General features: G+C 41.8%; 1 protein-coding gene across 1 annotated transcript in view; it reads left to right on the forward strand.

Moving 5' to 3' along the window:
• The window catches only part of C8A (complement C8 alpha chain), a 70,139-nt gene that overhangs the window by 30,041 nt on the left and 24,782 nt on the right, over nt 1–15,316 (forward strand). Inside the window, exons 5-7 of the mRNA XM_015072346.3 lie at nt 1,698–1,887; nt 4,898–5,101; nt 6,999–7,239. Of these exons, the coding sequence (XP_014927832.1) occupies nt 1,698–1,887; nt 4,898–5,101; nt 6,999–7,239 (635 nt within the window). The remainder of the gene's footprint in view (nt 1–1,697; nt 1,888–4,897; nt 5,102–6,998; nt 7,240–15,316) is intronic.

Below are 15,316 nucleotides of genomic sequence, written 5' to 3' on the forward strand. Positions count from 1 at the left end.
GGAACACAGATTTTAGCGTCAAAAAATTTTATCTGTGACTATAGGCAAATTGCTTAATTTTTCTGAGCTTCAGTTTCTGCATTTGCAAAATTGTCAGGAGGTTAAAAGTTAACACATGCTACACGTCTGGTAGAATGTGTATTCAATTCACCATAGCTATTATTACATCACTTCCATTAATATGAAGGAAGAGATGGAGAGAGGAAAGGAAGAAGGAAGTTAACATACCTTGAATTTCTACTATATGCTAGGTGCTCTATAATTACCCATTTATTTCTTCAAGACAGGTTTTATTCATAGTGAACCCCCTGCTCATCTTCTGCCTTTGTGTCTTTTCATGGAGGGAATGAAAAAATATGACACATGTTATGACAGAGGTAATCACTGACTGCCATGGGAACACAGAGGAAGGAATAGCTGTCTGTCCAGGATAATCAAAGAGGGTCAGATAGAGGGGGCAATGTTTGAGTTGGGTATTAAAGGCTGAATAGGAGTTTGAGAGGCAGAGACAAGAAATCATTTTATTATCTATACCATAAGAGGTTTCGATTGTTAGGTCCTGGATCTCTTAGCCAAGGTGAAATGTTTTTGTTCCATTAACTTTCTCTTTTTCTAGAAAATTAAAGCTGTATTTCATCTATGTAACGCTGTTTATGCCTATGTAAGTTCCACCGTCTGTGGCTTAAAATGTAGTGCCCAGGCAGATGGATGTGAAATGCCCCAGAGAGAAAAGCAAAGGAAAATATTTCTGGGAGGGTACTGGGTTAGGGGAGAGGAAGTATCCCTTGTTGAGTGCATAGTATGGACTATCAACTGGACTTCCATTTTACTTTAATACTCTCATTTAGATGCCCCAAAAACCATGAGAAGTGGTTTTATTCTGTCTGTTCTTCAAATGAGGAAAATGAACTTCAGAAAGCCATCTATAATGTATCCAAATTCACAGAGCTGGTAGGTGATCAAACTGGAAATTCAACAGGAGTCTCCATGATTTTCAAATTGTACCCTCTGACATTCCAGGCTGCCCTGAAAACAATGGCCTTTCTGAGGGTCAGATTCTCAACTTAGCAACGTGAGTTACACCCAATATGTCAAGTCTATTTTTTTTTTTTTTTTTTACCAGCAAAGCTTTTCCTGAAACACTACAAACAAAACCCACAATGGCAGCATTTACTTGCTACTTAATATATGCCAAGTACTTTATGGCTCCTTGTATGTTGCAGCTCATATTTAACACTCTGAGGGCAGTAGTAGTGACTGCTCTTTACAAATGATGGAACCGAGGCACAGAGAGGTTAAGTGATTTGTCCAAGATCACACAGCTAGTTGTGGCAGAGCTAGGAAGTGGGCTCAGGCTTCCGGCTCTGTGCCTGGATTTTTGGTAACTGTGCATATTACTCTTTAACTCAAACACCCGATTTTTAGGAGTGCCTTCTCTGGGGGCGCCCTATTCTAGGTGTTGATGGAACCTTCAGCTGCTCTGGTGAAAGGGAACCTGGGGGCCCGGCTCCGCCCACTCTGGTTCCCCGTGTCAGGCAAAGTAGCCCTTAAGACACTTTGAGGAACCCTAGGGCTCCAGAGAACACAGTTTGTGAAACCATTGCTCAGACCAGCAACAACGTCTTCCAGGGGATATTTTATGCTCTCTTTGCCTTTTCAGTGTTCTCTCCCAGCAGCTGCCTGCCTTTTCACTCTAGGTACAATATCCTGACCCAGCAGGAAACTCAGAGCGTGTACGATGCCAGGTATTACGGGGGCCAGTGTGAGACAGTATACAACGGGGAGTGGAGAGCGCTTCGCTATGACCCTGCCTGTGAGCGTCTCTACTACGGAGAAGATGAGAAGTACTTCCGGAAACCCTACAACTTCCTCAAGTACCACTTTGAAGTGAGTCTGAACAGGGTGCTCACAGGCCGCTGTGGGGTAGGGAGGGAGAGGCCTGTTGATGGGGATGGACGCCTTGCTTAGGAAGACTCTATTTCCTGTAGAGCTCATTGGTGTCCGAAGGCCCCTTTACGTCTGCCCCCACCCATGTTCTGTGCTGAAGGGAACGGACAGGCAAGGGCAGGGCCAAAAAGAGGCACAACATGAGGGTGACCACCCACCTGCTAGATCTTGGCTCTATTCCCAAACCAATGAAACAGATTCAAGGTCCATTTCTCTGGGCTGCTAGTCAGAAGACTTATTACCAGGTTGTAATCTGTTAGAATGTAAGTATTTGAGACCTTGCACAGCTCACTGCCCCTCCCTGGGCCCAGTTTCCTGCCATGTAAATTGGAGGTCAGGACAGGAGGTGGCTGGGCAGTGTTCTGAGTCCAAGGCCCCTGCTTCACCAGGGGCAGCTACTCACTGATCACCTTTCTTGCTTTCCTTCCTTCCTTCCCTCCCTCCCTGCCTCCTTCTTTCCTCTCCTTTCCTCCCTCCCTCTTTCTTTTTCTATTATTTTCCTTTCTTTTCTTCTCCTTTCTTTTCCTTTCTTTTCTTCTTTTCTTTTCCTTTCTTTTCTTTTCTTTTTCTTCTTTTCTTTTCTTCTTTTCTTTTTTTCTTTTCTCTTTTCTTTTCTTCTTTTCTTTTCCTTTCTTTTCTTTTCCTTTCTTTTCTTTTCTTTTCCTTTCTTTTCTTTTCTTCTTTTCTTTCTTTTCTTTTCTTTTCTCTTTCCTTTCCCTTTCTTTTCCTTTCCTTTTCTTTTCTTTTCTTTTCTTTTCTTTTCTTTTCTTTTCTTTTCTTTTCTTTTCTTTTCTTTTCTTTTCTTTTTTCCCATTCCAGTATAGTTAACCTACAGTGGTGCATTAGTTGCAGGTGTACAATATAGTGATTCAACACTTCCATATATCACCCTGTGCTCACCATGATAAGTGTATTCTTAATTCCCTTCACCAATTTCCCCCCTACCCCCACCTCCCCTCTGGCAACCACCAATTTGTTCTCTGCATTTAAGAATCTTTTTTTTTGTCTCTTTTTTTCTGTGTTCATTTGTTTTGTTTCTCAAATCCCACATATAAGCTAAATCATATGGTATTTATCTTTTTCTGATAGTTTTCCTGTCTTGATTTTCTGTCGGTGATTTTGTGTACAGAGAGGGTTCTACTGTTGAAAAGTGCTTGCTTGCAAAATGCTGACAATCCCTAAATTCTCTCTACCTCCAAAACTGTGTGGTTCCCTAGTCCCTTGGGAGCACCACATGGCTCATGACCAACCCCAGCGCCTACTCCCAGGTCATTCATTTCTGTACCCTTCACCCTCTGGGTGAGATGTCTGCACCTCACTGGATGCTTGCCATGCATCAGATCTTACGCTTGCACACAAATTCTCTCACCTAAGCCTCACAACACCACAAAGGGGTAGATAGTATCATCGCCCCATTAGACATGAAAAAGACTCAAAGACTTAGAGGGATAAAGCGTCAGGCCCAAAGCTGTAGGTGGCAGAGACGAGTTTCAAACCCAGATCTATCTGAACTAAGCCCGGCTATATGTCATTTAGAAGGCAAGACAGATCACACACATTCTATCTATATAGTCCTATGCATTCTGTCTTTACAGAGAGATGTAGGATCCAGGGATTCTGACCCATTATTGGTCACATCCTCCTCCCCCAACTTCCTCAAGAGATAAATATTGATGGCAGGATGAGACCAGGCTTATGGCGTCCGCTTCCCCACTACTTTCACCAATGCCACCAGGCCAATGGGAAGCCGAGCCGGAAGACACAGACAATGCCATTTTCCTAACCCCGAGGATGGTGTGGGGCTTATGTGTCCGGCCAGACAGACTAGGCTATGCGGTGGCAACCAAGGATTCTGAAATCTCTGGGCTTTCGAAAATAATGCCCTATGCCACCCGTCCACCCTAAGTCGTCTGTCACAGACACACGGGACCCAAACTAACAGCGACTCCATCGCGACACATACGTGCTCCTGTGACTGAGGAGTGAACCACCCACGTGCTCTTAACCCTTGCTTTCTCGGCTCAGGCAAGGCGCGAGTCATGACTCTGCTCCAGTTGCCAGAGAAACGCCACTGTGCTGTGTGCCTGAAGTGAAGTAACCTAACATTTGTGGACGCAAACCTCTGCCTAGAACTCCTACCACCTGCTGGGCCCCCTTGCCCCTTTCCTCCCAGATCCAGGCCCAGATGCGGCTTTTTGGGTGTCCCTGTTGTAGGGAAAGGCAGCCTCTTCTACAGGAAGGAAAAGTCAGGTGGAAAAAAAAATCCACACTCAGAACAATACAGCATGTTATGAGAATCATGAGTGTGTGTGCGTACTTAAATAAATATTTTATTTTTATTTATTTATTTATTTTGAGGGGTGGGTGGTGGGCAGGGGCAGAGAGAGAAGGAGAGAGAATCTGACAGTGCAGAGCCCCAGGCGGGGTTTGAACTCACAAACCAGGAGATCATGACCGAAGTAGAAATCAAGAGTTAGACGCTTAACCAAATGTGCCATGCAGGTGCCCCTTAAAGAAATATTTAGCACAACCACTAAATAATAACTAAACTAACTGCTATGTTTTCAGAATTTTAGTGAGCGAGGATCAATCTAATGCCTGGAGTAGCCTTTTAAAATAATGATAATAATCTGCAGGGGCACCCAGGTGGCTCAGTCAGTTAAGTGCCCGACTTTTGATTTTGGCTCAGGTCATTGTCTCATGGTTCATGGGTTAAAGCCCCACATCCTCTCTGCACTGACAGTGTGGCCTGCTTGGGATTCTCTCTCTTCCTCTCTCTCTGCCCCTCCCCCCACTCTTGCGCGTGCCCGCACACTCCATCTCTCAAAATAAACAAACTTAACAAAATTCTGCAACTTGAAATATTTTACGGAGCAAAGACTTCAATATTAAGTACAGATCGAGATACAACTCTGGCGCACAAAGCTAACATCTGTTTGTTTCTTTTCAGGCCCTGGCAGATACTAGACTCTCCTCAGAGTTATACAATGATGCAAATGAACTTCTTTCTAAAGTAAAGAATGACAGGTCTGTGTCGGCAGGAGTGGTTGTTGGTGTGGGCCCCGCGGGCAGCCCTGAAACAACAGTGGATGTGGGTTTATCCGGGTCACGAGACTCTTCGTTCGTGAATAAGTTAAACAAGTATAATAACAAGGTATTAAAGCATAATGCCTGTGCCAAACAGTATTCCATAATCTACACTGAACATGTATTACCTTAATTGCATTAAAAACGTACAGTAGTAATTGAATCTTCATTTGCTTGTGTAATTGGAAATGTCTGATCAGTGGTAATCATGTTTGTTTTTCTTATTACACTTTTGCACACAGAATCACCACAAAGGGAATAAAATTGAATGATAAGACTGGAACTCTTCTCGCTTCACCCCATTCTTTTTCATGGTTACCTGGAGTAAATGGGAATACTTAGAATAGGAATGTCTTCAAGAGAAACAGCCAGGCCCTCTAAACTAGCTTGGGAAGAATTTGAAAGCCAGCCTTGCTTTTCTGAATAGATCAGAGGACTGGCACACGCAAGCATTCATTTATCCATCAAACATTCACCACTAGCTTCCTTTGAACTTGAGCGGCCAGGCAATGCTTCCTGGAGGAAGGGACATCTACCTAAACGGGGCTCTAAAGACTGGAACAGGTTGTCCCGACGAAGGGAGATGGAAGTGAACAAAAGGGTGCTCCGGGCCTGGGAAACAGCATTGTGCAAAGGTCTGCAGACGGCAGATTGCCTCCCACAAATTTGGGATTGCCAGAACTTCAGCCGGCACAGGGTGGGAAGCGAAAAAGTAGGGTCTAAGGAGGAGAAACCATCAGGGGCCAGAGAACTCTCTCTCTGGCCAACTCTTTGAGTTGGTTAAAAGTTTACCAGAAAGCCTCAATAACCCTGATACCAGAACTGCCGATTTAGTTGGGGCTCAAAAAATTATTCTGGATGATGAAAATACAGTTATGAAAATTCTTCAACAAATGCAAGGTACATTCCAGAGCGTTGCCTTAAGTCAGCTATTGCTCTGAAGGGGAAGTGTTGCTCTGAGATCTGGCGATCACATGGTCATGTGGACTTTTCTCAAAGCAGGTGGCCTTTTCAAAATTTCACTATTGCTTCAGAGCAAGTGAAGTAATGCCCACACATGATCCTCTCCCTCTTAAACCAATCCAGTATGACCCCTGTTATCTCAGGAGCCTGCCTTACCTCATTACTTAACAGTACAAGATTACCACTAGAATGTAAGCTCCATGATGGCAGGGGCCGGTCTCATCCAAGATTGTGTCCTCTGCCCCAAGCATAATGCCAGTGACTACAGACTCTTACAGATATTTGGTCAATAAGTTACATAAATAACTCATCTTAGAATTTCATGTCATCAAAACTACTCCTAAGCACAATTAAAAAACATTAAAAAATTTTTTTTTAATGTTTATTAATTTTGGGGAGAGAGAGAGAGAAACAGAGAGCGAGTGGGGCAGGAGCAGAGAGAGAGGGAGACACAGAATCTGAAGCAGGATCTAGGCTCTGAGCTGTCAGCACAGAGCCCAATGAGGGGCTCAAACCCACGAACCGCGAGATCGTGACCTGAGCTGAAGTTATACGCTCAACTGACTGAGCCACCCAAGTGCACCCCCCCAAACATAATTTTTAATGGATATCTAATACTTGTGTAAGAGGCTTACCTCATGCAGTGCTATAATTGGGGCAGGGAGATGGGCAGAGGTGACAATGGAATGGGGGCAGAACACAGTCACCAGTACTAGGAAGCACATTGCAGTAACCAACCCAGTTGAGAGTTGAGGCAAACAGGACCTGAACAGGGTCAGTGGGAACAGAGATGCAGGCATGAGAGAGGTGGTCAGGCACACACGGGTGTTTAATATATGCCTGTAAAATAGAATAACACTCCATTGTGGGTATTGATGCTCACACGTTTATAAATACACGTATCTCCCACAGCTACTAATGCTGATCTTTCGCGTTATGTCATATGGTAAAATGTGTACTCTCTTTCTTCTCCCTTACTCGACGGCGGTGATTGTTGGCAGAAATATAACTTCATGAGAATTTCCACAAAGGTGCAGACTGCTCATTTTAAGATGAGAAGGGACAATATTGTGCTGGATGAAAGCATGCTGCAGTCATTAATGGAGCTTCCGGAGCAGTACAATTACGGCCTGTATTCCAAGTTCATCAACGACTATGGCACTCATTACATAACGTCTGGATCAATGGGTGGCGTTTATGAATACATCCTGGTGCTTGACAAAGAAAAAATGGAATCGCTTGGTAAGTAGAACAGAAGCTTTATGCACACAGTGGTCAATGCACACACGAGGATGGGCTTTGCATTTTTCTGAGCACTGACTATGAGCCACTTACGATCTTGTTTGTGACAACCATATAAGGTAACATACCTAATACTCAGGGAGGAGGCTGCATCGTGCAGGGCTGTAATTAGAGCAGGGAGACATGTGGAGGTGACAATGGACTGGGGGCAGAACAAGGTGAAGTGCATTGTAGTCACCAACCCATTTGAGAGTATTATTGTTTACGGGGAACTGAGGTCCAGCAGGGTGAAATCACTTGCTGAGAAGCATCACAAACAGGATTTGAACTTGGACTTGTCTGGCTCCCCAAAACTATGTGTTTTCTATTACATTCCAGTTACTCTTTGATAATAAATAATACTTGGGATTTTGTTACTTAAATTTTTTAAATGTTTGTTTATTTTTGAGACAGAGAGGGACAGAGCATGAGCGGGGGGAGGGGCAGAGAGAGAGGGAGACACAGACTCTGAGGCAGGCTCCAGGCTCCGAGCCATCAGCCCAGAGCCTGACGCGGGGCTCGAACTCCCGGACCGCGAGACCGTGACCTGGCTGAAGTCAGACACTTAACCGTCTGCGCCACGCAGGCGCCCCTGTGTTCTTTTTTTTTTAATGTTTATTTGTTTTTGGGGGGGAGGATCAGAAAGAGAGAGAGACACAGACTCTGAGGCAGGCTCCAGGCTCCGAGCCATCAGCCCAGAGCCGGACGCGGGGCTCGAACTCGTCAACCGTGACATCATGACCTGAGCCGAAGTCAGACGCTCAACCGACCGAGCCACCCAGGCGCCCCTGGGATTTTGTTGTTTAAAATGTTAAAACTTATTACAAATATAGATTCTTGGTTAATGGAACTGCCGTACAAGCAGTCAGTGATGCTAGAAACCCGGAGTCATCCCAGATTCCTCCTCCTCCTTTACCCCTGGAGATCTCAAAGAACCTTCAGTTCTGACTCCTGACCAGCCCTCATCCTGCCACTCTCCACCATCTGCACTGCTACAGTGGTGGGCTGGGTTCCCATCTTCCACTTATCATCGCATTGGCTCCTAAAGGGTCTCTAGGGGAAGGCTCACCCCTCCAATCCATGCTCAACAATTGCTCCCGGAATAATCCCTCTACTTTACAGATACACTGATACACCTTCTTTGCCTAAAATCCTGGAGAGCTAAACTCCCTAGCATGGGGTCAACAACCTTCATGGTCTCACTCCAAAACCTGCTAGAACAGTGGGTTCTCCAAGTGTGGATTCCAACTGGTATCATCAGCATCACCTGGAAACCTGTTAGAATTACAGCTTCTCAGGCTTCCAGGCCAAACCTACCAAATCAGAAACTGGTAAAGGAACCAGCAGTCTGTAGTTTGACAAGCCCTCCAGGTGATTCTGATGATCACTGCAGTTTGAGAACCACCAACCTACTCAATGAGTGAGCGAGTAGAGGGTTGAGAGATCTATCCATATTCCAAACTAAGTTCAAATTCACCCAGTTTTAAGACGTTTCCCTGACTGCGCCAGCCCAGGCTGGCCATCTCTTCAGCACGTTCATATAAATTCCACACTTATTTAGTCTTCAAAATATAATTTTCCAAATGCAAATATTTTCCTCCTAGATAGCATGATCTTTGAAAGCAGGTATCGTGTCTGACATGTTATCTCTTTGGCACTCAAAACAATGCTCAGTATGTAGTGAGAGTGTAAAACGAGACATAGAGTTTTAAAGAGGGCATTAATTTAGATTCCTGGTGAGGGCCATTCATTAATTCATCCATTTATCCATGTATCCATTCTTCTATAATTTCAAATATCTATTGAGTATCTTTTGTGTGTTTATGCTAGGGGTACAATGGTGAGTAAATCTAAATATGGTCCCTACCCTCTTGCAGCAGAGGACTTCATAAACTACAGGTTGCAACCCCACAGTATGGATCACAAACAACATTTTGAACAACAACAACAAAGGAGAGAATAGAAAATATCATAGAGGATTATAGGTAGTGAAAATAGGTTATTGCTTCGATAAATTTTTTTTTCCAGTTAAACAAAGATATGCATGCACATATGGAGTCATGATACAAAACAAATAGTTTAAGATAGGTCGATACAAAACAGGAGTTAGAAAAGCTTAATTCAAGCAGGTATTTTTAGAATCATTCAATAATGTAAGGATGGAAACATAGTTAATATTTGTTGACGACCTACTGGGTTCCGGGTCCTGTTGTGTACAACATCATTTAATTTTCTTGCCAATTTGGAGGTTGGTATCATCCCAGTTTTAGCCCAGAAATGCTGAGGCTCCTCAGGGAGGTTAATTACTTTGCCTAGGGCTACAGGAAGCTGGCGTCAGAGCCCTGGACCTATGGTCTTTCCACCATGTGGTCCTGGGTAAAGCCTTTCATTTGGGCTCTGTCTTTGGTGTTGGATTACTAATTAATTGTCTGGGGTGTCTCATGGCCCCTCCTCTTTAAAATCTGTGAGGCAGAAATGGGCTTCCAATGTGGTTAATATTCAAAAGGAGCCCACCAACAAATTGTCCCAGGGATAATTACCTCAGCTCTGTTTATAGAAAACCATATGTCGATAATAGCACAATTTGCTATTTGTGAAGAGCTGATTTTCTATAAATCCGGAAAGTTAGTGTTGCTTTTCTATAAATATGGAAATGTGCTAATCATCACCTCATCTGCTGGAGACCGCTAATAAATCAGAATTCCATTTACATATTAACCTACAAAGAACAAAAATATCTACCTTCTTTCCCTTTGACAAATAGAATCATGCACACCCTTCTCTCCACGTTTGATTGTTTGTCTAGTTTCTTCTTTGTCATCGTCTCTCTCTCCCTTTCTCTTTGGATGCCTTTCTTTCTCTCTCTTTCCTCTTTGTTACTGTCTTTTTCTATGTATCTTTGATCCATATAACTTTCATAATATTTATATTCTACAAAGTGCTTATTTCTAAGAAACATCCCGTGTTGTATATGTTCATATCCTCAAAGAGCTGACCTTGGTATGGAATGATTTAAATGAACGCACTGGCTGGTTTGCTCTGGAGGAATTTTTTGTCCTTGGGTTTGCCTCAGATCCTCTCTGGGTTCACCTCAGAGGATGCACAAGGCTGTTTTCTTCTAACGTGTCCTTTAGATAAAATGCTTCTTCCTAAAAGACAGCATGAAACCATGCATCGACAATAAAAGGATGTCTTATAATTTTCAGTGTACAGACCTTACAAAAGTCTCTGAAATTATAAAACACTGATGAAAGAAATTGAAGAAGATGCAAATAAATGGAAAGATATTTTGTGCTCATGAATTGAAAGAATATTGTTAAAATGTCCATCCTACCTGAAACAATCTGTAGATACAATGCAATCTCTATCAAAATTCCAATGACATTTTTCAGAGAACTAGAACAAATAATTCTAAAAATTTTGCAGAATCACAAAAGGTCTTGAATAGTCAAAACATTTTTAAGAAAGAAGAACACGGCTGGAGGCATCAGACTCCCTAGTTTCAAACTATACTACAAAGCTATCGTAATCAAAATAGTATGGTATTGGCATAAAAACAGGTACACTAATTGATGGAAATGAATAGAGCCCAGAAATAAACCCACAAATGTATGGACAATTGATATATGACAAAGGAGGCAAGAATATCCAATGGGTAAAGGAAAGTCTCTTCAATAAACGATGTTGGGAAAACTGGACCATTAAATGCAAAAGAATGAAACTGGGTCACTATTTTATACTATATACAAAAATCTATTCAAATGGATTAAAGACTTGAATGTAAGACTTGAAACCATTAGGCTCCTAGACGAAAACGTAGGCAGTAAGCAGTTTGTCTTGGCAATTTTTTGGATTTAACTCCAAAGGCAAGGGAAATGAAATGAAAATAAACAATTTGGACTACGCCAAACTAAAAACTTTCTGTTCAGTGAAAGAAACAATTAACCAAATGAAAAGGCAACCTACCGAATGGGGAAGATATTTGCAAATGATACATTTGATAAGGGGTTAATACCCAAAGTATATGAAGAGCTCATATAATTTAAGAACAAGAAAATAAACAATCCAGTCAAAAAATGGGCAGAGAATCTGAAGACATTTTTCCATAGAAGACATACGGATGACCAATAAGCACATGAAAAGATGTTAAACATCACTAATTATTGGTGAAATGCAAATCAAAACCAAAATGATGTATCACCTAAGCCTGTCAGAATGGCTACTAGCAAAAGACAAGAGATAGCAAATGTTGGCAATTGTAAATAATGCTGCAATAAACATAAGGGTGCATATATCTTTTTGAATTAGTATTTTCATTTTTTTTATATAGATACTCAGCTGTGGAATTGTTCTATATTTATTTTTTTGAGGAACCTACACACTGTCTTTGCATATTTACCTTTTTTGTGTGTGTGAGAACATTTAAGTTCTATTCTCTCTGCAAATTTCAATTATATAATATAGTGTTATCAACTACAGTCACCATGTTGTACATTAGGTCATCAGAACTTATTCATCGTATAAGTGAAAGTTTGTACCATTTCAACAACGTCTCCCTATTTCTTCCTCCCCCAGCCCCTGGTAACCATTTTTCTATTCTCGGTTCCTATGAAGTTGATTTTATGGGGGGGGGGAAGAGGTTCTGCCATGCAGTATTTGTCTATGTCTGGCTTAATTTACTTATTATAATGCCTTCCAGGTTCACCCATTTTGTCACAAATGACAGAATCTGCTTCTTTTTAAAGGTGAATAATATCCCATTGTATATCTATACCATACTTTCTTTATTCGTCCATTTTTTGACTTACTTTGTTTCCATACTCTGGCTAATGTGAATAATGCTGCTATGAATATGGGAATACAGATATCTTTTCAAGAGAGTGATTTCATTTCCTTTGGATATATTCACAGAAGTCGGATTGCTCGATAATGTGGTAGTGCTATTTTTGATGTCTTGAGGAGCCTCCATTCTGTCTTCCAGAGTGGCTGTACGAGTTTACATTCCCGCCAACAGCACACAGGGTTCTCTTTATTCTATATCGTCACCACCATTTGCGATCACTTATCTTTTTGATAATAGACATCCCAACAGGGGTGAGGTGGTATCTCACTGTGGTTTTGATTTGCATTTCCCTGATGATTAGCGATGCTGAGCACCTTTACATGTCTGTTGGCCATTTGTGAAACTTCTTACTTAAGCTTCCAAAGATCTGTGCAAGAGGAAATGTTTCCTTACTTCTACAGATGAAAGAACGGAGGCTGAAAAGCCCTATCAGTAGTAAGTGAAAAATAGACAGTACATTCTGAGTTACAGTCCAGGCTTCTTTCCCTTTTATCCCAGCTGCCTTTGTCAGGACTCACATCCTGGGAATAATTCTGACTTATTCTCCCTCTCCCCACACATCTCATTAGTCTGTACCTACAATCTGTGCTTTTCTCTCCATTCCCATGACTATTGCTCACCAGGCTGTGCCGTGTTCTCACTGATGGTTCCCTCCAGCCACACTGACATGTAAAATGAGAAAAGTATCAGAGGCTAGTGGATATTCCATAAATATCTTTAGGACAAAGATGGTAGTGACCTGTTCCGGATGCCTGGTTTTGGACTAATGTAGACGAATCCTGACACATCTGTTTCAGCTTCTGGGCCCTCTGTCTCTTACAATGCAACATAAAATAGAGTTTCCTATCAGAATCTAAGAATCCAAGTAACTCTGGATACCTTTATCAGGGATGCTTGAATGGAAACCATGCATGGAATAGAAAGTAAACAAATGGTCCTCAAGACCCCAAAGGTTCATGATTCTATGGGTTTTGGCCATATTGAAAGAAGTCTGTGAAGACCTTACAGAAAATAATTGCTATTGATGTTTCGCTTGTGAAGGAAGCACTGTGTGGTCCCATAAAAACCAGCAGGCAGTGGGGGGGGGGTGCATAAAAATATTTTTTTCTGAGATATCTTTGCTCTTCGTGAAGATGCTTCCATCTAAAAACTAGCACTTTATGTCTCTGAGTCTCAGTTTTCCCGTCCCTAACATATGGATAATAAACTACTTCAAAAGGCTATTAGAAGAATTAACCAAGATATTTTTTTAATAAACTACTTCTGTCAAAACAGCAGTTACTGTTATGGATTACAGTTTTAGGTGGGGTCAGTAGGTTGTAAAATCATTGAAACCAGGACTATAGAATGGAGATATATGCTAGTGATGTGGTAAAAAGGAATCCAAACTTGGGAGTCAGACCCAAAGGGTGCTCATCTTGGTTCTACCATCTAGTAGTTACAGGGCCTTGATCAGGGTACTAAATTTCTCTAATGCTCAGCTTCCTCAAGACCCAAGTAAGAACAATAACCAAGTTTTGTTTGGGAATAATTCACCCGCATCTTGTGTGGTAAATGTTTAGATATTTTTTTCCCCTTGAATGCAAGATATTAGTAATGTAGCACAGCTGTTGAAAACAAGGATTGTGTCACTTACTACCTGTGTGATAACGGGCAGGTTATTTAATTGTTTCAAGTCTCAATTTCCTAACCTGTGAAGCTGGAAGTATTCATGGCGTTCATCACACAGAGTGGTTATAAGGAATAAGCAGACATATCCACAGAAAATATTTAGCACCCAATAAATATCAATTGCTGAGAAAGGTTCTGAATCAGATTGCCTGGATTCTAATCTCGTCTCCACCATTTATTAGCGAAGTGACCTTCAGGCAAATTAGTCATCCTCTTCATGCCTCAGTTTGCTGTTCTTCTAAATGAGACAACGAGAGTCCATACGTCCATAGGAGTCTTATGAACACGAAATGAAACTATTTATGTGAGCGTGTAGCCCAGTACCTGGCGTGTATTAAGAGTTAAAACATGTTACCTGCCGTTGCTGCACTATGGTTGTGTTATTATCACCACATGTCTTATTCTTAGCTTTTCTGTTATTAACTCTATAATGTTAACTGCCCTCTCATCTGTAAAGTGAGGATAACCAGACAACCTATTTCACAGGGCTCTGCAATTGGTCAGCTCTGAAACAATGTTCAAATGGAAAGGAAATCATTACCATTGTGCCCGGCCTGCAGTGGCCAATGTTTTTGCTGTAGACTTGGAGCCTCAGCAATCATGCCTTCTCCCCCACCTGCCCATTTTATTGATCAAGGTCATTCATTTCTGTCCCTGGAGCTTCATCCAGTTTTGGAGGGACTGCTTCTCCCATTTATCAAGGTCACTGTGAATTCTCATCACTATCTTTCAAAGTGTTAACAACTCTGCCCAAATCAGTGCCTGTGTTCCATCATTCCTCCCCCTGATGGATGCCAGATAAAAGTGACCCTGGGAAAGACCCTTCCAGCGAGAGCATGGTACGTTCTGCCTGTCATCGATCATCACCTTCCAGCTAGGGTCCTTGGACCAGCTAGGCTACCACCTAACACACAGGGTAGAAAAAGCCACAGGAACACAGTTAAAACCTCAGAGAAGTTGATGTCAAGTATAGTTTTACATTCTCTTCCTTCCCCTTTCTTCCCTTCCTTTACTCATTCATTCCTTCAGCTTTTCATTCAACAAATAGAAACACAGCACCGTCTAGGTAACAGTGTGGTTCCTCTCATTGAGGGGGAGTGGAAGGTAACAGAGGTTCTCTTTGCCATAATCATCTGATAATAGTCAGGAATGATTGACTATGTGGAAAACCAAGTCTGTTACCACCTAAAATGAATTAATTTTTAAAATTCACTGTACTTAAAGATAACGGAAATACTTGGTTTTAATAAAATATATTTGCCTATAGTAACTCCTAATATTGCTCATGTACAACGCATTCACCTCTAATATTCCAGATAATCTTTATAATACCTTATAAGGAGTTGTATTAGTATATCCCCAATTTTATATAGAGAAAACTAAGGTCCAAAGAGCCTAAGTAAATTGCTCAACATGATTCCATTAGTACTGAATCAATATCTTCTGTTGCGGAGTTTGTGTATTGTCCAAGTATTTATCCCCCCAACATTTCCCCACATTCCGTCATTCGTTCTGATATTATAT

Source organism: Acinonyx jubatus, chromosome C1 (assembly GCF_027475565.1).
Source record: "Acinonyx jubatus isolate Ajub_Pintada_27869175 chromosome C1, VMU_Ajub_asm_v1.0, whole genome shotgun sequence".
In the NCBI taxonomy this organism is placed as follows: Eukaryota; Metazoa; Chordata; class Mammalia; order Carnivora; family Felidae; genus Acinonyx; species Acinonyx jubatus.